This window comes from Centroberyx gerrardi, chromosome 6 (genome assembly GCF_048128805.1).
Source record: "Centroberyx gerrardi isolate f3 chromosome 6, fCenGer3.hap1.cur.20231027, whole genome shotgun sequence".
NCBI classification, from domain to species: Eukaryota; Metazoa; Chordata; class Actinopteri; order Beryciformes; family Berycidae; genus Centroberyx; species Centroberyx gerrardi.
Genome location: NC_136002.1, coordinates 24057637 through 24081668, shown reverse-complemented (window position 1 = coordinate 24081668; position 24032 = coordinate 24057637). Strand labels below are relative to the sequence as shown.

The window sequence follows — 24032 nt, the reverse complement described above, 5'->3', positions numbered from 1 at the left end:
AAAAGGTGGGTATATACTATGACCTCCAGTCTGCGATCACAAGGCCACCAATATTACCAATAATCTATTATATTTCCAGTAGAACATTAACTTATACCTCCCTCCTAAAAGCCCTATCTCCATATAACTTAGTTTGATACTACTTAAGTTATAGTATAAATGCAGTTTGTGGGTTTACCCTCCATTGCATCCCTGAGCGGCACCATTGCCTTATCTTTTTATTTAGTCTCTTTATTGTTGTGCCTTTAATAATGTTCAATAGTTTAGAATCATTCATTTAAAAGACTTAAGATCTTATTTTGTCTTTTCAAACTACCCAGTAATTTCCCATTCACATAAAATCATAAATCACACTATTTAAAAAAACACAAGATTGTTCCACAAGTTGCTCATATTTTTCTTTTTAATATACTTATATATAAATACATACATCTGTATAAGACATGCTTGATTTTGGCTTTAACCCCTGTGATTCAGCACAAACGAGCAAGCTGGTGGAGGCACAGAAACAATGCAGGTAGAAAAAAACAACCCATAAGATTAACATTAATGAAAGATACAAGTGGAAATAATCCAGAGGACCAAAACAATGAAAATAGGGCAGGAAACAATGTGACAGTTTGCATAATGTTAATGCGATCCCCGCAGTGTCCAAGTCACCTTCTGTGAAATGTTGGCAGCAGCTTTCGACATGGCCACAAAATCCAACTAAATTGGGAGGAAAGGCGTCCACATGCTCAGGAACAAAACATCAACAAACAGAACTGTGCTTATGAATAAATTAGTCAGGGTTGGAGTAATCATTGCTGATACTTGGAGAAAAGCAGGTTATCACTTGCTGGATTACTCAATTGATTGTTCAACATGAAAAAGAGAAAGACACTTGCTTGAGAGATTATGGACACAAATACTTTAACACATCTTGAAATGATGGTTGATATTGTTCTTAGTTGAATAGTTATGCTAACACCATTCAAATCATTGTTTGTGTATTGAAATACATTTTCATTTTTATTATAGAGTTTGGAGGGAAGGTAATGAAAATAACAAATACATTGGATTACAATAATACATTTGAGTAATCCAGTGGATTACATTATTTATTACAATTTACAGGAGGGAATCAGCAAAGGATTACATTATGAAAGTAACCTTCCCAAACCTGGAGTAATCGACATTGGCATTTCTGCTGCACCAAGAAAACATGTTTGTTTGGCCAGACTTACAGCTTCAGCAGATTATAGAAGACACAGAACAGGGAACAATGCTCTAGACAGAACAAGCTCAGGACATGGCTTCCCTCTCCACACATCACTAAGCAGCCAAGATGAATGGCACAACATTGTAAAACTCCTCTCATGGGAACCACTCATTCATATCCACTTTCTTTACAATGTTACATGTTTAAATGCTTGGTCTCAGACACTTGTCATACTTCCCAAATTGCATACAATATGTTGTTAATACAACACAAACACTTTTTTTCCACAAAACAAGCTTTGGGTTAATACAACATGTATTTGTTTTATTTAGCGCTTCCATTATAGGTGAGCAGGTTGCTTACAGTGTGACTTTTGGATAGTGAGCTCACTCCAGAGGTTAAATAAGGCTTGAAATCAAAGGAAGCAACGCGGCAGACTGCCATCCTGACCTCCACAGGTTATTCAGTCAGAGACAGAAGATTGTACTTAGTCCACATGATTACAACTTAGAAGTTGGAACAGTCAATACTTAGCTCCTGCGAAGACATGATGCATCAGTGTCAAAGATGAACATACTAATAAAAACTCGTCTTGATAACTCAAGGAAAAAAAAACAAAAAAAACAAAATCATAATAAAATAAGTGACTGCTGCTGGATTCATTTCAGAAGCAGAAGCTACAGTGGCGTTGAGTGCAGCGGTAGAGTAAGAGTTTAAGGCAATACTGGTAAGCACCACACCACCATATCAGAATGATATCTGGGGTAAGATATCCGGCATTTCGAGGGGTTCATTCAAGGAGGCCAGAAGAAGTTTTTCACTTGTCCTGCATTTTTTCCAGAATTGGCACAATCATGTCAAATTTAGGCCTCTTTGCTGGGTCTTCGTTCATGCAAATCTTCATGAGCTTGCAGATGTGGGGCGAGATGCCGGGGGGGATGGTGGGTCTCAAACCCTCTAAGGCAATCTGAAGGAGAAAACAGACAGACAGTAGGTAGTGAGGAAAAGACAATGAGAAAACCTGCCTAGAATACAACAAGCACTCGTCGTCAAATGAGGTTTTATGCTGATATTGCTGTATTGAACTTAAGAGTAAAAGTTGATTTTGTCAAGTCTTGTCAGCTTATACTACCCAGTTTGGTGACCTAATCAGCGATAGCCCTACTAACCTTCATGCCTATCTCCATGTTGGACAGGTCGGCAAAAGGCACCTCTCTGGTCACCAACTCCCACAGCAGTACAGCAAAGCTCCACATGTCTGCTGACCGGCGGTTGATCTCTTCAGGCTTCTTCTGCAGGGCTGGACACCATAAAGAGCAACGAGTGAAGGTTACACAGAACAAACACACAGAATTGGAGACAACGGAAATAGTTTCTTTTGGGCTTTACCTTTTTCTACTTTATCCAAAAAGCAAACTTTTGAAGAAAAAACGCGGCTCAGGTACAGTGAGCTCCCAAAATATTTGGACAACGCTTAAGTGTCTGATGTTTTGGCTTCATACATTTAATACTTTAGATGTGCAATGACACAGTGACTATGAAGTTGAAGTACCGAATATATGCATTAATTTTAGTATTATTATTTAACTATACACAAACTATATATTTAACTACATCAGATGAACAGTCAGAACTACAGATTGTTTTTAGTATCCCCAGTTCAGGGTGCTAAAAGCATTTGGACATATTAAGATTATATTGAATGAAGTCATTTTTCATGCGTAGTCAAATACTCCTTCCATACACACGACCTGGAAATTTTACGGTACACTGATCCAGGTTCATCCCATGTAGGAGGCAATTCACACTGAGCCTCATACACAAGAATGTCCCGTGTCCTGACTATTCACACCAGGCCCAGTGTACTTTATTAATCATCACTTCTCTATGGGCTGTCACCTTTTAAAGTTATCACAAGCCACTGTGTTTATATTTTATGTTCAAGATGGTGGATGGCATGATGCTTGGTGGTGTCTAGAAAGGAAACAGGAGATTTCAGGAAGTGATCTCAGAAGTGCATGGTAACCATAGCTACCGCAGAAGAGTCCTGTAGGCCTTTCGCCTGTGCACTAGCAGCAGCTGTCTGTTGCTATGGAAACAGAATGTCTCATGGAGAGGGGCAAGCTAAAAGATGAGGCTTAGATATGACATTTATCAATTCATTTCACAATAACTGCAACTGAAATGGATTTTTTTTTTTCAATTTCAAAATGTAATTTCAAAACATCTCTGCTCGTTTTCACAGAGCAATTTACCCTACACCCTCCATGCAACTGTATGCATATTTGCAAATATGCAAAGTTCCCTTTCTTGGAATGTACTGCTTCCAACTAATACTAACTAATAAATCACAATGCAGTAGACAAAAAGATGGTAACCGTTTATACACAAATCATTGGCTTGTTACTTAGCTTGTTTAATAGTCAATCTATCTATCCATGTAGGTAGCTGTAGTGTTACCATAGTGTTAGTGTTGTCAAGATGGCTGTCCTGCTGGGAAGTAGTGAAGTTCTTCAACAGAGCCAAATCTATACATGTCCACTATCAAGGCTCTCTGCGCTCTCCATTTCATGACCCACTGCCCACAGTATGCGCAGTCTGATTTTCCTGAAATCTCCTGCATCCCTTGTAGTCACCACCATCGTGCTCCAGACGTTGGGCCTCATGCATGAATGTTTTCTTCTAAAAACCTCAGTAAGCCCATATAAGGGCAGCAGACTTCAGCACCGTGTGCACACCAACAAACCTGGCCATTGCATTTGACAGACAGACCGAGATAAAAAACAAATATAGAAGCTTCACAGCAGGATGCCTCCAAAGGGCAGCAAGACTATCAGAAATAAAGTTGTCATTTTCAAGTGTGAGCGCCGGTGACATTACAGCTCCAGATAAGTGTAAAGCATGGAAAGAAATAACTGGCTGTGAGTTCACAAACTCTTTTGGAGAATGTTGTTTTGGTATCGTTAGTGTCTGTTGTCACTGCTGCAATGTGTCAAATATGTTAACACCACCCTTGTATAGCGCCCCGGTCGAGCTGCATAGTTCCTGGGTTGCCTCCTCATGTTATTATCGGTTTCTGTTTCCAGCTTGCTTGCAATTCAGTGCATCGCTAGGGGAAATCAGCTGTAGATGACACTTGGATCTGAATTAGTCTGCGGCAGTGTGGAGTTCCCTGTATCCATCATTCACGCTCGAGCTTCTGAGGCTTCAGCTGTCGCTTTGGATTCGTATTTCATGAGTGACGCCTACCTTCAGGGGCTACCCATGCAGGCGAGTACATCCTGCCAGGACACTGGAAGGAGAACTTGACGTCTGACATGCTGATCCTGGCTGTCATGTCCTCATCTATCTGTGGAAACACAACATTGAGAGAATCACCACTTTAAAATATAAAGGATATCACTTCCTACTGGTCCTACTAGACTATTTTCATAGGAAACACATAATTCCCTTTGATATGTCAGTTATCATATACAACAATCTGCTACATTTTTAGACATAATGTTCCCTAATACCTTGCTGAAACCGCCTGTACAGTATGTCTTACCATAACACTCTTGCTGTTGAGATAGTGGCGAGGGATCATGGGTTCAAGTGTGTGTAAGAAGGCCATTCCACAGGCAATGTCCAGGGCAAACTTCACCGCCTGTGTCTGGTCCACCACAAAGTCTGATAGCAGAATAGGAACAAAGAACAACACGTTTCAGCCTCTCTGACTCACCAGACAGCAGGCTGACAGTGAAATTGCTACTTGTAGAGAATGATGACACCATAATGACAAACACTTAAAGAGTGCTGCACAATAAATCACAAAACCCTGCAAATCACCAGAATTGGTGACAAGTAAGGACTTTGTGACCAGAGTAGGAGTACTCACTGGTGCCTTCATGCAGCACATTGTAGAGGGAGCCATAAGGCATCCAGTGTGTGATGATGATGGGGTGAGGGGCGGGAGGAGACTGACATGCTCCCAACATGGGTAGGACATTCGGGTGGGAAAATATCCTGGGATGGAGCCCAAGTGGGAGGGACAGGGGAGAGAGGAAGACAGACAGACAGAAAGAGGCAAATCCACAGGATTTGACATAAACTGGAGGCTTGTGTGAGGTGCAATCCCCAAAAAAAGAAATAATACAAAACATTTTGGATCAACACAATGCAAACAAACAAATGAATGATCGCAACAGCAGAGGACAAATAGACAATACAAAGTTGAATACTAAATAATAACCTGAGTTTGGGATACTCCTCATTGAAGTCTCTGCTCTTCCTTGTGGTCCAGTCACGAACCTTTAGCACTTTAACAACAACTTCATTTCCTTGCCAGCGCCCTTGCCACAGCTACAGAAGAGAATTGAACATGACAAAGTGACATTATTTATACAGAAACAGAGAAATGCTTTATTAATGGAACTGCTAATTTAACGGTTTCTTATAACTCTACAAGAAAATTTACTACAATGAAATCAGAAATCAGAAATACCTCTCCAGACTGGTTCTCATTTATTTTAGCCAGGAGAGAGAGCTGTTTGTAGTCAATGCCTGCATGTTTGTTCAAAGTGCCATTACCTGGAAACATAGGATTGAGACAAGCTTAAGTGACTCTAGTTAAAACTCTGACAAAAGCCCTACTATTCATGTGGAATTTAGCATACTATTACACACACTGAAAACCAAAGGAAATGTGTTTTTCAGTGGACGGCACATTAGAAAGTGCTTGAGGGGCCAGTATGGAACATTTTTTTCCCCATTCATGCAGTATGCTGTCCCATATTAAAACCAAGTGATGGAAACTAGCCAGCTAATAAATTGGTTTATGTGTCTGTGGGACTTACGGGGTCGAGTTCTAGTGGTGCCTTTCCAGAATGTGTCCTTGAAGGGAACCTTAGTCAAGTTCTGCCCCATTTTCTCCGCTTTTTCTGAGGGATGGAGAAATAGAACGCAATGAGAAAATCAACACAAACCAACAAAATGGACAGGCGAGTAGTAATGGGCAGTGGGGTTACCTCTGAGGAGATCACGCAGGTGAGGTTTGGCTTTGTCCAGAGGAGTTTCTCCATATTTGTTACAGATGCTCACCTGAGCCCCGTTACCCACGAGGTCCTGGGGAAGAGCAGTGTCAGTGAGATTTCAAATGGTTATCATGGTAGGCAATTACAAATAAACAGAGAAGCGTCCTGTGTAAGACCACCAGAGGGTGCACTAACCTCAGCCACTAGGTCTTGGCCCCAGAAGCAGGCGTAATGCAGTGGTGTGTTGCCGTGTTCATTGGCAGTGTTCGTGTCTGCTTTGCATTGGATCAGCTAAAAGATGGAGAAACACAGGATTATGCGGAAAACAAGGCTGGTCAGATCTTGTTTGGGCTATATACAGGGACGGATGTTAATACTACCTAGGGCAACCATGGAGGTTTGTCTTGCCTGTGGCCACATACCAGAGGTATTGTGACATGCCTAATATTAAACTGAATAGCTGTGGCCGGCAGCAATCCAAAATCAGACACAGCAGCTTCACATTTTGGCATTCAATACTGTGCGCTACAATGACAGTTAAGATATACTAGTATTTGTTTTTAGAGAAGAGCAGCATTACCTTTTGGCAAACACGATTACCTGACAAGTCAGACAATTGGGATACTTTTAGCTGATTTTGCAAAACCCAATAAATCAATTTCAATGAATAAGTAAACCAAGCAAGATTTCTCAGGGACCTAGTCTACACCCCTAGTTGTGAGGACAGGTGTTACAACACAGTAGCCAAGGCTTTTGGGGGCACCGGTAAACTAAAGGTTAGAGAAGCAGGTGTGTGACAGGAAGGTCACCAGTTCAAACCCCTGGACCGACTGAGAAACATTCTCTGCTCTCTCAACACTACAGTCGAGGTGTCTTTGAGCAAGGCATTTCATCCCCAATTGCTACAATGAAGTGGTTCAGTGGCCAACAGTACGAGACTGTGGTTGTACTTAACGCATTCAAACTGGCTGGTTTGAATGCGTAGGGCATAGCTGGAAAAGTGCAAGCATGCTTAGTCGACTTTTCCTGGATAAATAAAAGATAAAATCAAATTAAAAAAAAAAAAAAATGCTTCTACAAAATTACTATTTTTTCACATCATAACCCTTACATATCAAAATAGTCCATTACCAGACAAAAAAAAAAATTATACCCACCCTCAACAACTCGAGTTTTATAGCCATACTTGCGCAACAGCCATCAAATCATCCAATTTCCCCATCAGCACTGACAAATTACCAAGCATTCCCTTCTCTGTGAAACGACTCATCTAAGTACTGCAAGAACAGACAAGACTTTCCTATCTGTAGCGGTTGTTCAGTTAACATCACTTCAGGTTTCATAAGATCCTATGTTTACGAGGAAAACTTAAAGGGATACAACAACATTTTGGCTAGGAAGGTTTGATCACCCTTGTGTGACGGGGAGATTGGTGTCGGTTTCACCTATTTGCTACAAGTTTCCAGTAAGTTTTCTCAGGAGAACATATTTAACCTTTAGCACAGTAGATATATATAGTGGAAAATGTTATTTTTATCATCTTAAAATTCAGGAAATAGACCAAAGCTGGATGGCTAGTCATGTTCTGACAGGGAGGCAAGCCTGGCTGCCTTAAATACTGACAATGAACATAAAAATAAACTTGACTGTGGAGTTACAGGCAGGTTGAACTCCTACCTTTTGCGGTGATACTAAATAGTATCATCGACTACATTTACAGTGTGCTAAAGCATTCATGCATGCACTGCAGCAAATTTTATGCCAGCAGCACGAGAGTGCAACTGGTACCCATTTTTTCACCACACAAAAGAGAGGTTGATCAAAGAGCTTAGGTTTATTTGCCAAAATGTAATTGTTGTATAAAAGCCATAATAGCCTTGGCTGCACATCGTACCTGATTTGCAACCAGTTTAACACGTGTGGCAAAGTGCAGCTTATATCTTCATGTGACCTGACCAATGATCCTAGATCGGCACTCCTTCTGTAAGGTTGAAACATATGAGCCACTGTGTGCACGCCTTGACTGTTTACATGAACCCCACCTTTCCCACGATGTCGCGATGGCCGTGGCTGGCGGCCAGGTGCAGAGGCGTGTCATCTCCACGGTTCATGACATTAATACGGGCGCCTCTCATGATGAGCATGTCCACCACACTGGAGCGGCCCTCCCTGCATGCCCAGTGCAGAGGACTGAAGCCGTGGTCATCCCTACAGGGAGAGAGACATAGAGACAGAAACGTTCAGCACAGCAAGGAGTTTGAATAACTGCAGAAACGGGCAAACTTTTGCTTATGTATGACTTGAAGGTAAAAAAGAAAAATAAACAACCTCAGCACACTGGTTATCCTCATTAGACTCAACAGCACTCTAACAGTCTAGTTCTTCAATGGAGTTCTTCCTTGCAAACAACTTTGTGGTAAAACTAGCACAATTCCAAGTGGTACAGACGGAGAATGTCCTCTGCAGCATATTAATTTTGGTGTGATAAGCATAAAACGTCTGCCGTTTTCTCATGGCTTTGCATTAATGACTGCACCTAATGCATGGGTACGGACATTGAGTGCCCATAAGGAAGCCTTCAAATAATTTCTAGGCCTGACAAATGGAACAGAAATGACAGCATTAAGTGGGTATGGGCAATTTAGTGCTGTGAAGCCCAGCTGAGGGTGCATAATGGGAAATTTCTCAATTTGTGTGACATAGCACTTCTGTCATCCTCTACCATGTAAAAAAGGAAGTTGATGCAAACTCAGACTGCAGTGGAAAAAAAGTGAATATGCCTCTGGCACACATGTCAATGTCATTCCTCTTTTTTTCAGTAGCGCTGGCAGTAACACATGTAGGACAGTGGCCTCAATTACAAGACAAAATGACTGACAGCATCCCTCCTCGGAGAAAAAGAGAAAGAGATAAAGAGAGAGATGAAGATACAGCAAGAACTCAGTGACAAAGAGGCAATCAGGAAAAGGGAGTGAAAAAAAAAACACAGTAGGCCAAGCATTTGCTGCAGTCCTTATAAGGGCCAGGGAGACTTCCTTCACCAGTGATATGCGTGCACACCACACACACACACCAGCTGCTGTGTGTGATTATGTCATTCTGCATTTCTTTGGCCCCTGCCTCCTTCCTCTCCTCTGCCCCCTCTCTCCCTGGCCGCGGTCACCTCCTCTCCCTGCAAGACTCCCTCCCTCATCGGAGCCTCTCCAATCCTTCGTCCATCCTCTCCCTCTCGGTCCCACTGGAACAGCTGGCCTTTGCTGGTGATGTATTCCATTTTCCACACTCGTTCCTATTCCATATGACTCCCTCCCCGCCTTGCTATTTGTGCCAAGATGCAGCACAGCCCTCTGGCCTCTGCATATTAATAAAGTCCTATACTTGCTCTGAAATTATAAGTAGGCAGAGAGAATAATAATTTGATCTGAGAACTGAGGGAGTATTATGGTACGAGAAGGAATCTGAACCCTCTGCCCCCACCATGAATTCACTGGCTTGTATTCACACAGGCTCACACACACACACACACACACACACACACACACACACACACACACACACACACACACATCCTGCGGTGCTCCACTGAAAACAGCATGAGAGTCCCAGAGAGACCCTCAGACCCACAACACACATCTATGTGTGCATCTGTGTGACCTGCTGCAGCCACACCAGACATGCTCTGGGTGCAATTTCCTCTTGGCCCAAGAGGTCGAAGCTTACAAACTAATTAGCCTAAGTTTATGAGAGCAGAAGTCTCCACAGTAAGTGTGCATAAATACAGACTCATTTCTAGTTTCACATGTTAAGTTTGAGGCTCCTTGTTTAGTGTGGGGGAGGAGGTAGATTTACAGCATGATTTGTGTTTATATACAACTAAGCCGCAAGTGTTAAAAAGCAAGAATCCACTCAAAAGCAGAATTCATGTTTTATGCTTCTAATCTTAGAATAATCACCATTCGCAAACATGGACAATTCTCTCTCTCAGCTGTAAATCAGACACAAAGCACCCTATGTCATCGAGAGACAAAGAGACAAGATTCAGAGCTGCTCTAATGCCAATGAAACTGGAGTTTGACTCAGAATATTTGTTATGAACAAAAAAATGTGCCCTTATCCATGTAAAACTCTGCTACACATGTACTTTCAGTGACATCATCAAGTGAGGCACGGCCCTCTTGTTTTCTAGCTTTGGTGTGTGTGTGTGTGTGTGTGGGTGTTTGGGGTGGGGTCAAATCAAGTAGGTTTTCGCTTGAAGATGGCAACATCCAGTTGGTTAGCAATTCAAAATCAGACACAGCAGCCTCACATTTTGGCATTCAATACTGTGGGCTACAATGACAGTTAAGTTATACTAGTATTTGTTTTTAGAGAAGAGCAGCATTACCTTTTGGCAAACATGATTACCTGATAAGTCAGACAATTGGGATACTTTTAGCTGATTTTGCAAAACCCAATAAATCAATTTCAATGAATAAGTAAACCAAGCAAGATTTCTCAGGGACCTAGCCTACACCCCTAGTTGTGAGGACAGGTGTTACAACACAGTAGCCAAGGCTTTTGGGGGCGCCGGTAAACTAAAGGTTAGAGAAGCAGGTGTGTGACAGGAAGGTCACCAGTTCAAACCCCTGGACCGACTGAGAAACATTCTCTGCTCTCTCAACACTACAGTCGAGGTGTCCTTGAGCAAGGCATTTCATCCCCAATTGCTACAATGAAGTGTAGAACGAGACTGTGGTTCTACTTAACAAATTCAAACTGGCTGGTTTGAATGCGTAGGGCATAGCTGGAAAAGTGCAAGCATGCTTAGTCGACTTTTCCTGGATAAATAAAAGATAAAATAAAAAAATAAAATGCTTCTACAAAATGACTATTTTTTCACATCATAACCCTTACATATCAAAATAGTCCATTACCAGACAAAAAAAAAATATTATACTCACCCTCAACAACTCGAGTTTTATAGCCATACTTGCGCAACAGCCATCAAATCATCCAATTTCACACGTTAAGTTTGAGGCTCCTTGTTTAGTGTGGGGGAGGAGGTAGATTTACAGCATGATTTGTGTTTATATACAACTAAGCCGCAAGTGTTAAAAAGCAAGAATCCACTCAAATGCAGAATTCATGTTTTATGCTTCTAATCTTAGAATAATCACCATTCGCAAACATGGACAATTCTCTCTCTCAGCTGTAAATCAGACACAAAGCACCCTATGTCATCGAGAGACAAAGAGACAAGATTCAGAGCTGCTCTAATGCCAATGAAACTGACTCAGAATATTTGTTATGAACAAAAAAAAAGTGCCCTTATCCATGTAAAACTGTGCTACACATGTACTTTCAATGACATCATCAAGTGAGGCACGGCCCTCTTGTTTTCTAGCTTTGGTGTGTGTGTGTGTGTGTGTGTGTGTGTGTGTGTGTGTGTGTGTGTGTGTGTGTGTGTGTGTGTGTGTTTGGGGTGGGGTCAAATCAAGACTGTTCAAGATCATAGGATTATCACAAATTCTATTATTTAGAGTAGGTTTTCGCTTGAAGACTGGCAACATCCAGTTGGTCAACTTGGTCAAGTGAGTAGCGTTAGTGGTGGCAGGAGGAGCAGTTATATGCAGTCATACACACCAAAGGGATTTCAGTGCCAGGGTTTTCTCCCACCCACCTCCCTCCACATTGGCTGGGTTAATTTATTTCAGGCGCTTCCACCTGCCAACAGCGCTCAGTTCGGCAGACGGAAAAGCCCAAGGAAGAGCCCCTGTCTGCACCCTGTCTGGGCCCTGACACCCCCGCCAGGTCGTACAGCATGGCACAATGAAGGGAAAGCAAATTCACTTTCAGAAGACCAGGGTGAGGATGGCAACATCAACCCAACAAAAACACCATCCACATAAGCCCAGTCAAGTTCCCAATTGAGAATGGCACAAATGTCATATGATCTTGATTAGTAAGACCAGGTAGTGTTCTACTGGACGAAAGCTGTGTGATTGCTAGCAGCTGGCCAGCGGGATCTGAGAAACCCTGCTGTCTCCCACTGGCTTCACAACACAGTCCCGGCCCGGCCCTCATGTAGATGCAATGTTACTGATGACACCACCCCACCCGGCCTCAAGACCACTGCCGACCACAGAGGCAGGACCATTGGCTCACATTCACACTGCTAACCCCCCCATTGGGGTTATATATAAACAGTAATCACCCTGTCACTCTACCTCCTTACCAAACCAGAAGCCTCAAACTCAACAACATGGTAAACTCTTAAAAAATAAGCGCTTTCCCACCGATAATAACATTCATGAGTGAAATAGAAAATGCTCTGGTCAAACTAATATTCATACAGGACTTCTCTCTTGGTTTTACTTTCAGAGGAGGCTAAATACAGATAGCCATCAAAGCCATGCATTATACACTGCTATGCCAAACAAAACACTGGAGTAGAAGATTCAGTCCACTATTTGAGACCAAACACAACACAAATGGGCCATTGTGAGGAGTGGAGGTTGGGCAACGGGGACTCACTACTCTTAACTTTGTTATGAACACTACTTTCACACAATATTCATTGACCTAAAGTGAATCCTACAAAACCAAATGGCCCTAGAATATAATAAAAAACGCTTTCTCCTCTAAAATTCAGCGTTTTGTTCAAGATCTCACACCACAAAAATTACAATACAGTGGCAGAGTTAAAGGTATTCAAAATACCAAAAAGGCTTACAAGAGACACTGTAAAAAGATAAGTAGACGTCATTGTAAACAATTAGGGCAACTCCTTTCAAACTTTGCAATTAACTCTTCTCAACTAGGGGGAAATGCTGAGGGGAAATGACTGGCGCTATCTAATACCACTGGGAGACGAATACCGGAAACACAAGTGGAGGAGGGGAAGGTGATATGCTCTGCTATGGCTTTTTGTGCATTCCTTCTGTGAAAAATTCAGTCAGTCGTTGGCCCCACGCACACACACACAGACACACACCCACTCACTCACTCAACACACACACAAGGATTCTCTCCCCCGTCACACAAGCCCCCATAACTCGTTCGGTCCGGCCCACTACAATAATCTCCTCCCCTCTCCCTCTCTCTCATTTTTGGTAGGTGGTAGACTGTTCCCTTGAGGCCTGCGTGTTATTCCTTGTAAGGAGATTCAGCATTCCACTACTACTCTTTGTCTTGTACTTACGTTTGTGTAAACGCACAGACACTGACATCAAGGAGCGCACAAAACTAACACACTGAGTCAGCCAATTATTGATCTGCCTATCTAAATAGGAAGGGAAGAATTAGAGGTTTGTATCTTACAATTGACATTTTGCTGCAGGGAAATACAATGGCAAGAATGGATGTGTTTCGCCCACTGGGAAAGCTATATCAACCAGAAAAGGGAACTTGACATGCAATCAGCTAATGGAAGAGAGTCACATGTGGGGATGCGTACAGCCACACCAGCTCGATGCATTCATACGGTCTCATAGCGATGGTGGTAAAATAAATACAAACAGATAAAAACAGAGCAGACACTTCTCCCTTGACTTTTTGTACATTTTGTGGTGCTACAAAAGGATCTCAAAAAGACTATTTGGCATATTATGGACAGTAATTTGCATAATGTACTGTATTATATTGAAAACAAAAAGAGAATTGTAGATATTTATGGGAATGTAATAAATCTATTCAACCCTTTTATAGCAAAACAGCCTCAGAGTAAAAAACATATTACTCCTCTCAACCAGAAAATGTTTTTACCTCAGGCGCAAAAAATAACGCATTTCATACCATGTTACTCTTACATTATCAATAGGTTGTACTTAGGGAGTTGTGAATAATGTTTTCAATTCAGAATAACTATTCAGCCTTTCTTTCTGACAAATGTCGTCAGGTCACTCCTATACACTGTGCACTTTTTTCAGAATACTTGAGCAGTGTGGAATAGATATTTTACTCATGGGTGTGATCAGAGTCAAGTCCAGAAGTATCAGAGAAAAACAAAAATCACTTTCTCTCCATTACTGTATGTTAAATTACAGGGTTGGCACTTTCATTACACATTTTCATGTCCAACTTGCTGGACTATGGTTACTATGGAAGCCAACAGAGAAAATGAAAAGACGCTCTCAGTGAAAAGTGCACCCTTTTTATTTTCATACAAGTATTGGAAGGGTGCTGATTTATTTTTCTTTTAAACCTCAGAAACTGGACGACTATGTCATTTTTGAGTGAATCATTTGTTCCATACTGGTGAAGACGGTCAAGGGGGGGGGATACTTTGTTGAGTGACTATAGTTTATGAAAAAAATAAAATAAAATCACCTCGCTTAGACATACTGTGCTCAACCTTCTGACTGTAAGGTACTACAACAAAGGACAAAACGAAAAAAAAAAACAGCTTCAAAATACATGTTGATCGAAAAATAGATAAATTGATTCTCTCTCTACTAACTCTGAATAGAAATATTCTAAATCTAGGACAAAAAAAAGTCCAAAAGACACACATTTCCTGTGAAATGTCTGGGATAGTCATCAGTACTTGCAAGCTCTGCCATGTTTCTCTTTACAGAGTCAGCCAAGGATACAGAAGAGGGGGCCAGCCCAGGACTTATGACGTGGTACAATATCAGGCTGAATATTCTGTATAACGGCCTAATAAACATGTCATGTCTTACATAAGTGTGGACTGGAGTATTTTCTGCACCCAAATCCTGCTTTGGTACAGCCCCACAGAATATTTTGGATCTCTTTAGTTCTTATCTCTTAAGAGGCTAAATTAAAATGCAATCAACAAATGCAAGCGTGACAAACTCTAACAACAAGGCAGTGGCCATGAGGAAAACAAGGCAGCAGGTTTCCTGCTGGGAGATGTTTGTCATTACACTTTTGAATTATTCCACTGGCATTCCAGACACACACACGCGCGCGTAAGGAAATGGGTTAAAATCAGGGGCAGACGGGCTTTTAGCATGGACCAGACAACTGCTTTCAGAACACAACATCAAAAGCAAAAGACACTGCAGTTTAGCTTTGATATTTGCCTTGAGCTTTTGATCCATGTTGTGTATCATCATATATTCATGTTGCCACAACTGTTATGCAGAGAAGTGCAAAAATAATCTGCAGAAAGATTACAGCACAAATCAGAGGAACTCACTATGAACTGATCTCAAAAACACAGTTGCTCTATGTTATGCAACCAATGATGCACGTTAAGCTGTAATCATTCTTTAGTATATATAGCCTTTCCATACCATTTTGGTGGTCCTGTGTAGCTCCTAAACATTTGGCACCAACACTGCCAAAGATAGGTTGTTTGATTCCCCCTGGAGCCACCAATGCTAAATATGTATGGCCTCATGGTACTGCAATGCTTTGGATAAAGGCTTCCGCCTAATGATCCCTCTTAAAATTATAGGTCAAATTAACTATATATATCTATTCTACCTTTATTTTAGGACACATTCTTATTTACAGCAAGAGCCTGCTGTTTTCATATTGCACTCCTGAGTTCAACTGAGTTGCTACTTTTGATTAGGTTAGCTGGCCACAGATACAGGTGCTTTGTGAATCTGGGATACCATTAGTTTCCTATCGACAAGAATATAAACAAAACAGATTTGAAATAAACGGATGTTGACCCTTGGCTCACCCTTGATTGAGGTCATTCTCTGTGTTGTCCAACCATAAGCGAACTGCTACTGCATTGCCTTCCCGGCATTGTGTGAAGATGTCATCCATGACGGCTGGCTTATGCTTCCTCTGTTAAGTTACACTCGCACTCTTGGGGGTGGATACAGCACTGGACTGGGAGGACTGGGTCAGACGAGGGAGGCAGCCGGAGGAATTCAGTAGTGTCCTGGCAAGCATCCGTCCCTCATCTGGGACAGTGTGGGACACAACCAGAGACGCTCACTGGCACTCACAATCCTGAAATTAAGACCAGGAACATTCAAGGTTTATGAGAGTCTGTATTAACTGTATTTACCTTATAGCACCAAACTTTTGAATTGAATACAAAATCATTTTCAATCGGCTCAAACTCTGTTCAAGCCAGGAGTATTCCCTCTCAGGAATGATACTACCACAGCTGTACATACAAACCCAAGAGAAGAATGCCAGGCAACCAAGAAACCTAGAGTTGAGCAATCCTGTCTACCTTAATAATATTGGGTGTGTATGTGGTTGAGCCATCTACTGCACAGTGATTCATCCAACACTTGGTCGTGACTAGCACCCAGTATACTAGGGCAGATGACAAGCCAAGAACTGTGATCCCACTTTAACTTTTAAATACAACCACAACTAATTTGACAAGATGTTGAACCGAGTACTCAAACAGAAGAAAAAAGAGGAATGATAACACCACAGCCCACCTGAACATGCCACTAGTCTGATGAAGTCGAGAAGAAACACTTCAAGGTTGCCTTTTATGTGATAACTAGTCGGATAACTAATTATCCTTGCAACAACCTGGCGTTTCAGTTACGTTATTAATCAGTTCAACGTTAACAATTACAAAGCAAGAAGCGTTCCCTATAACAGTAGTGGGACTAGCTACACTGATATCTACCTAGCTAACACAAGATAATAGCTAATATAGCTGATTAGCTACTCCGCTCCTGCTCGTAGATCCGCTATAAACGAAAAATGGTTTGGTTAGCTCGTTACGTTAGCTAGCATCTCATTGCTGGCTAAATAAGTTAAAGGTTTGCTAGCAAGCTAACTAACCAACTATCTTGACGCCACGGTTCTCTCATTTGACGCTGACTGAGAAACAGACGCACAAAACCTTATTTTCGTAGTTTAATAAATTAAACAGAATAATATATTGTAAGGCGGATAACTTACCAGATGTATTCAGCTATGTTTGGTTATCTGGTTAGACGCAGCATAAGTTATTAGCAATGTATGTTATCTCCAAAAGATTGAATGCTTTGGTACGTCCACACCCTCGCCGTCGTCCTTACGTACGTGGTAACGTTGCTGAAGAAAACATTTCCCCTCATGTAGCGCCCTCCACAGGGAGCGAGCCGCAGTGTCGGCATGATGTCAAGATATTCACTGCCTCGGGCTATATTTTAAGGGATTTAAAATGGCATAAAACCCAGGTTGTAGCAGACTACTTGCATAGTTAAGGAGTAACGGATTGCTGTAATAGGATTACCGCCATCCGACGACAAAAATGGGAATTGTATTGAGCTGTAATCTGTTACATTTGCATAAAAAAATCAAAGTAATCAGATTACAGAAATTTGAGAATGAATAGGGAGGTAGTTGGATTCTTCAGAAACATGTTTGTCAGGGAAAAATGTCTGTTTGTTGAGAGATTGTGGATACAAATTTATGCACAATTCTGGTAACACTATTGAAACAACATGCACGTTAAAATTGTCCTGTTTAACTTCCTAATTATTAATTAACGAATTAATTAATTCATACAGCTCTTTCCTCATTAGTTGACAGATTAGTTGCCATTGTTTTTTTTAAAATCATTATTATTAAAAAGACCAAAGTATTGTAGGCCTACACACAAGCAAGATATGGACCAGCAAAGTGAGATATAGAAATGTCTGAGTGAGAAGGATAAAACAGAAATCTTACAAGGAGACTTGCAAGCAAAATAAATACATAAAAAAAACACATTTATACATTCAATTCAATACTAAGAATATCCAGATTTCAGATACAGCTGAAGCTATCATAATTTGCATAATTTTTTGAGGCAGAAGTATAGTGTATGCATATGTGCATGTATATAGTGACAGACATTCCTACTTATAGGCAATTTAGTGTCTCTACCTCTACCTATTTCTCACCTAACCTGCATGTCTTCAGAAGGCAACATGTTGCAAACGTAAATAAAAGTAATCAGGTTGCATTTCCAACTTTAAATAATCCACAATGTTGTATTGCTAATTATAATCGACCTGTAATCTGCAGTGGATCATATTTGGAAAGAAACCCTCTCAACCATTTAGTAGGCTAGGGTGTTTGAGTAATCATATTTATCAGATTTGCTCATTCATTCATATTGATCAGTATTTTTGCCTAATATTTCTACTAATAACCCTGAAAAGAAATATAAAATGTGCATTAAAACAGTGATACTTTCATTCCAAGCTATATTTGCAGTGTTTTATAATATTCCTAGAAAGAACTCAGTATCCCATACACCTTCATTGACGTGCATTGCGTCATTCACATGCGCCTGTAGTTTTGTTTTGCTTCCTTCACGCACATGAGAAGGAATCGCCTTAAACCAACGTGGTTTGCGCGATTGACAAGAAATAGATGTAGCCATGGTATATAGTTAACCGGTCACTGCAGAAAACATTGATATACAAACACCGTCCGTGTCGAAAGAAGCCGTTTGACAGGTGAATCAGCTCGTTTTGACAGAGATTAGAAATCTTGAATCACTGAACTAGCTAGCTAGCTAGCATTAGCTGTGCTGTTCAGCCAGCGAAGTGAACGTTAGTGAAAGTTAGGTAGCTCTCAATTTCTCACTAGCAGTGTTCAGAATCACTTTACCTCGAAGACTGTCCAGTATGTATGGTTTAGCTGTGCCTTACTGAACTAATGTTATATCCCTTATGTTCCTTACAGTCCTGGATAAACATGTTTATTGAGGAAGAAGATTGGAGCGATGAAGCAGATGCTCAAGTCCTGAGTAAAACTGTTCTCAACAATACTCAAAAGGCCAACAGCAGCACCAATGTCAAGGTAGTTCAAATTTGATTCACATGCATTCATTACCAAACCGCAAGCAATTTGTATCTATATTACACATTTAAATCATTGTAATTTGTGGGTAACAAACTGATTCTGCTCCTCTGAACAGTCCAAGGGTGTTGGAAAAAAGAGCCTGTTGCGGACCCTCCAGACACTGGGATCAGTGCCAGACTGGAAGAGCGATGCCCCACAGCCGGACAGTGACAGTGAGACAGACGCAGTGCCATCGCCCACTAAGAGAAAGAAGAAAAGAAGCAAAAGGCGAAAGCAAGTAGCGAAATCAGGAGAAGATGCAGAGAATGGTGACTTAGATCTGGGTGTCAAGGAGGAGAAAACTGTAACAAAAACGAAGAAGAAAGACAACAAATCTGGTGAGTAACAAAATGGTTGAAGAGTTAACATTTCTACTGCATAAGACACCTGAATTAGTACGTTATTTTTCCTTTCTCCTAAAGGGGCCCCAAAGGGAAAAAACACAAACTCAGCCAGGATGGAAGATAAAGAAATTACAAAATCTGACAACTTGGAAGGAAACAAGGCAGACAACGCAGAGAAACTAAGCAGAAAACAGTGGAAAACCAAGATGAAGAACAAGAGGAAATGTCAAAATAAATACCGCCCGAATAAGCCTGAGGAGGAAGTAAATAAAGCAGACTCTACAGGGCAACACAGCGCAAAAGAACAACTAAAAATTGATTCATATAGCAACGACATCAACATTGAAAAAACATTTACCCAAACACCAGCCCTGAAAAAGAAAAAGGAGAAGGAACGTAAACCACAGAAAAGGAAAATGGTCATTGACGTATCTTCGACATTGGATACACAAACACTCAAAGAAGATAAGGAATCGATTAAAATAGAGAATAAAACGATGGGAAGCAACCATGTTAAAAAAGGTGCATTTGAATCCTCTGGTGATGGATCAAAACAGGAAGCAGGTGAACCTCATGGGGCGATCCCAGGTGAGCAGCAGCACCCAGGACCCAGCAAAAGACTGAAACTGGAGGCGAGCAAAGAACAGAGTCGCAAAAGAGACCAACTACGGAAACTGCTGCACAGCCAGGAGCCGGACAAACCGGAGAATCCCACAGAGGATAAGGTGACGCCCGCAGAGGAAAAGGTCAAAGACGCTCCAGCGGACCGCTCCGCATCCCTCAGGTTCCGCATGGAGCAGCGCCTGGAGGCGGCGCGCTTCCGCTACATCAATGAGGTTTTGTACACAACATCCAGCGGCGAGGCGAAGCGCATGTTCAGACAGGATCCCCAGGCGTTTGGGGTCTACCACAGGGGCTACACCGCGCAGGTCCACAGGTGGCCGTCCAATCCAGTGGATGCTATTATCTCTTACATTCAGCAAAAGTGAGACATTTTACAGCATCTTACTCAAGGATAATATTCTGCATAGACAGTTCTGTTTTGGGTTTCCTAGAATAGTGCACCCCAAAATAAAAATTCCATCATTAGCTATTCACTCCCATGTCAGTCAAAACTCCATTTAAGTTTGTAGGACCACCAGACACACAGTTGGCCCCGTAGTTCCAGCTCAGCCTTCTACCTAACTATTGAAGTTAATGGGGCCATCTATTTACAGCTCCAAAAAAAGTATAACATGTCCCTCAAATTTCTTCAAACAGCTTGTGCAGCATAATCCGAGTGTTTTGTAGCCAAATGTTTGCACTGTGGGTTCCAAAAGCCGAATATTTACCTCATTTATCTCCTATATTTTATTACTGACAATGCTCTGGTTGCACGCACTTTACAGCACTCTGGCATAAGACTCATTTTCAGTGAGGAAAATATGAGATAATGCTGCATGAGCAGTTCAGAGAAATTTGATGGACATTTTATGCATATTTTGAATCCATAAAATGGTCAAAATGACCACCATAAAATTGACCCTGTTAACTTCAGTAGTTTGGGGGAAGGGAGATGGAACTAGAGGGGCTACCTCACTGTGTGTTTGGTGGTCCTATAAACAATGGAGTTTCAACTGACATGGAGGTGAGGAGTAACTGAATTTTCATTTTAGGGTGAACTATTCCTTTAAGTTTCATGTCGTTATTTATATTAAGTTTCTATTTGTTTCAGACCTGCCTCTCTAGTGGTTGCAGACTTTGGCTGTGGCGACTGCAAGATAGCCCGCAGTGTGAAAAACAAAGTGCACAGCTTTGACCTGGCACCTGCCTGTGATCTTGTTACCGTCTGTGACATGGCCAATGTGAGTGTGTTGTTTGTGATTCTGTGTGTTAAATACTGTACACTCTGTCTGTGATTGCCATAAAACATGCATTCTCCCCCTCTGCAGGTCCCTCTTGCTGATGGCACTGTGGACATCGCTGTGTTCTGCCTTTCTCTTATGGGAACCAACCTGGCAGATTTTTTAGTGGAGGCCAGTCGTGTCTTGGTGATGGGGTAAAAGATTTTATCTTGATTCAGTATACAAATATTAGTAGTATACTAGTATATGTTGTTATAACTGTTCTGTACAATTATTGCAGGGGTGTCCTTAAAGTAGCAGAAGTGGCGAGTAGATTTGAAAATGTGCGGAACTTCTTGTCTGCACTGGCAAGTCTTGGATTCAAGATGGTGTCCAAGGTAAGGCAACATACAAGGTGTCATAACAGGTCACATTTACATGCACAGATAATTATGTTCTTCCAGTAACTCAGTTAACCTGGTTTTGGTTTGACGCATTTAAACATCATAACGGGGTTAGAATAACCCTGTTAAGCTCACACTGATTATGAGAACCCAGGTTAAGATTCCTGCCATACTCCAGTAGTATACAGGCTAGTGTGGCATGGAAACAAATTCATTTGCCAGCTGAAAAATCACAGGCTCGCACAGCATTACATGTTGATGCCAACAGAAAACATGGTGGCAAGCATTATTTACTATTATTTTAGTGATCATCATTTCTTCATTAGAAGTTATCATAGCTTGCTGTTGCTCAAAGAGGGAGGGGGAAGCTGTCAGCCGCACCTTTTTATACTTTTTTGGAGGCAGACTGTTTTATCTGTGGGTGGGACACCCCAGGTAGACAGGGATATTCAGTTAACTGATTTATTCATGGAAACACAGAGACTCAATTACAGGTATCAAAGGTGCGTGTAAACAGCTTAACCCTAATAAGACCTTAACTGGAGTATGGCTAGTAGCCAGATTGCTCTGTACATGTAAACCTAGCCAGTGATGGTATGTAATGAGTGTTTTTTGGTTGTTTTATTTCTATTTTGCTGTATTTCCTTTTTCTTTAGGATACAGAGAACAGTCACTTCTACTCCTTTGAATTTGAGAAGACAGGAAACGCTCCAGAAAACGTAAAGAAATCAGGACTGCAGCTGAAGCCATGTGTGTATAAGAAAAGATGAGGACAAGTGAAAGGACTTCATTTGCAAGATGTCTGTAAATGTGACATTTTTCAACAAAAAAAAATTCTGTTAATCAAAATGTAAAAGGACTGAATCTTGTGTTCACTGTTTTTCAAAGACAGATGCTATGTTTTCCAGCCTGTATAATGTGCTTTGTATCAGCAGATTGCAACAGAATTGATTTATCACTGTTAAATATTCTGTTAGTCTTTCATGTAATGCGGGAGCCTGCAACCATATGACATCGAGAGCCAAGTGTATGCGGGTTTGCATTCCAACCAAACACTACGACAGCTGATTTCACTGATCAGTTCCTCCTCTCTGGTTGAAGTTGAGCTAACAAGTGAAATCGGCTGATGTAGTGTTTGGTTGGAATGAAAACCTGCACACACACGGCTCCAGATGGCACATGGCATGCAGACCACAGTGATAAAGAACCTTGTTATAAAAGAAAAAAGGTTATTTAAATATTGAGCTTTTCATATAAAAAAAAACAAAAAACATTTAAGATTATTAAAAAAAAATGATTTAATGATGGTCATTGATGCAAAATATATTTTTTTAAATTTGTCTTTCTGGTGTCTGTATAAGCCATAGACCGTAAAAAAAAAAATGATTATAAGCACTACATCTAGGTGCACAGGAATACTCTGTAGTACTAGCTTTGACAGCTGCTTCACCCCAGGGATACACTGATGATATTAACCCCTGTTGTGTGAGGCAAACTTTTATTATGGCCACCAAAACCTCTGGAAAATGTGAAGGTGGATAGATGGTAGATGGTTTGAGAGAAACTAAAACTAAAATGAGAACTAACATTTGGTTTTCTGATGACAAACCTTTTGCTCTCACTTGTGCGCATAGTCATTTGCCACAAGAGGGTGTAATAACACTGCAGCCTTATGCTGTTTGCAAGTGTAGGATGATGGGAGCTGCAGTTAAGTCTGTCTGCATCTCGATCATCCCTCATCATTTAAAGAGGGATTGTATTAGCGGGATTTCAGTGTCACACCAATTGATCATGAGCTACTAAAAGTAAAAAAATAGCAAAAGGGAAATTGGTGTGAAAGTCACATCCAAGTCTGACGCTCTATTGGGCAACCTCAAAATCGTGTGTTGTGATATATTACAGTAAAAGACTGACTGATACAGTATGGTTATTCTCCCAGTAACAGCATTTAAAGTACACAATTCAAATGTAGATAATACTAAGAAAACTCAAAGAAAATTCATATAATTTTATTGTCATAGACAAAATATGATCACAAAATGTTAACTGAAAATAAAACAATTACACAATGTAAGATTCAAGTAAAAGGAAAGTGCAAATGTGTATTTATAATCATTAATGTGATTCTATCAAATATCTAAATAAAACAATAGATGCATCAGTACATAAACAGAAAATCCTTCATCTGCAGATTCTGGGTTTTACTGCACCAGCTGTGCGAGTCACATAAAAAAAACACTGAAATGATGAACAAGGCTGTTTTCTAAGTGCCACCAAGCCTTCAGTTCTGGTCTCTGAACAATGCGAAGCTGCATGTGGAATCCAAAGCACTGCTGTGTTTTTCAGACAGTAGTCTTGACGTCGATGACTATGGAGTAACTGACCAGCTGGGCGTATTCCTGGCTGTCTCCTGCCGGCACTGCTGCCTTCTTCAGCTCAGGAGAGCAAGGGTCCTGCATCAGACTGGTCAGGGCCGAGAAAGACTCCTGATTCTG

At 41.1% G+C, this 24032-nt stretch overlaps 2 protein-coding genes across 3 annotated transcripts; one reads left to right on the top strand and one right to left on the bottom strand.

Annotated features, from left to right (window-relative positions):
* Positions 1-389: 389 nt before the first annotated feature.
* LOC139931757 (scaffold protein ILK) lies at positions 390-17151 on the bottom strand. 2 transcript variants are annotated; one of them, XM_071925353.2, is made up of 13 exons: positions 17050-17151; positions 15851-16128; positions 8256-8421; positions 6409-6504; positions 6208-6304; positions 6037-6120; positions 5685-5770; positions 5433-5542; positions 5079-5206; positions 4749-4870; positions 4451-4550; positions 2371-2501; positions 390-2168 (listed from the first exon to the last, which is right to left on the bottom strand). In XM_071925353.2, the coding sequence occupies exons 2-13, from the start codon at positions 15937-15939 to the stop codon at positions 2019-2021; spliced, it is 1359 nt and encodes a 452-aa protein (XP_071781454.1). In that variant the 5' UTR covers positions 15940-16128; positions 17050-17151; the 3' UTR covers positions 390-2018. The 2 variants fall into 2 exon arrangements, with proteins under 2 accessions (XP_071781454.1, XP_078140218.1); XM_078284092.1 differs by lacking the exons at positions 8256-8421; positions 15851-16128; positions 17050-17151 and adding an exon at positions 7371-7687.
* A 1289-nt stretch (positions 17152-18440) lies between these two features.
* Positions 18441-22839, top strand: rrp8 (ribosomal RNA processing 8). Its single transcript, XM_071925352.2, has 8 exons — positions 18441-18578; positions 18808-18924; positions 19043-19304; positions 19389-20295; positions 21025-21154; positions 21242-21348; positions 21435-21531; positions 22194-22839. Exons 2-8 carry the CDS (start codon positions 18820-18822, stop codon positions 22305-22307), a joined length of 1722 nt encoding a protein of 573 aa, XP_071781453.2. The 5' UTR covers positions 18441-18578; positions 18808-18819; the 3' UTR covers positions 22308-22839.
* Positions 22840-24032: the final 1193 nt, after the last annotated feature.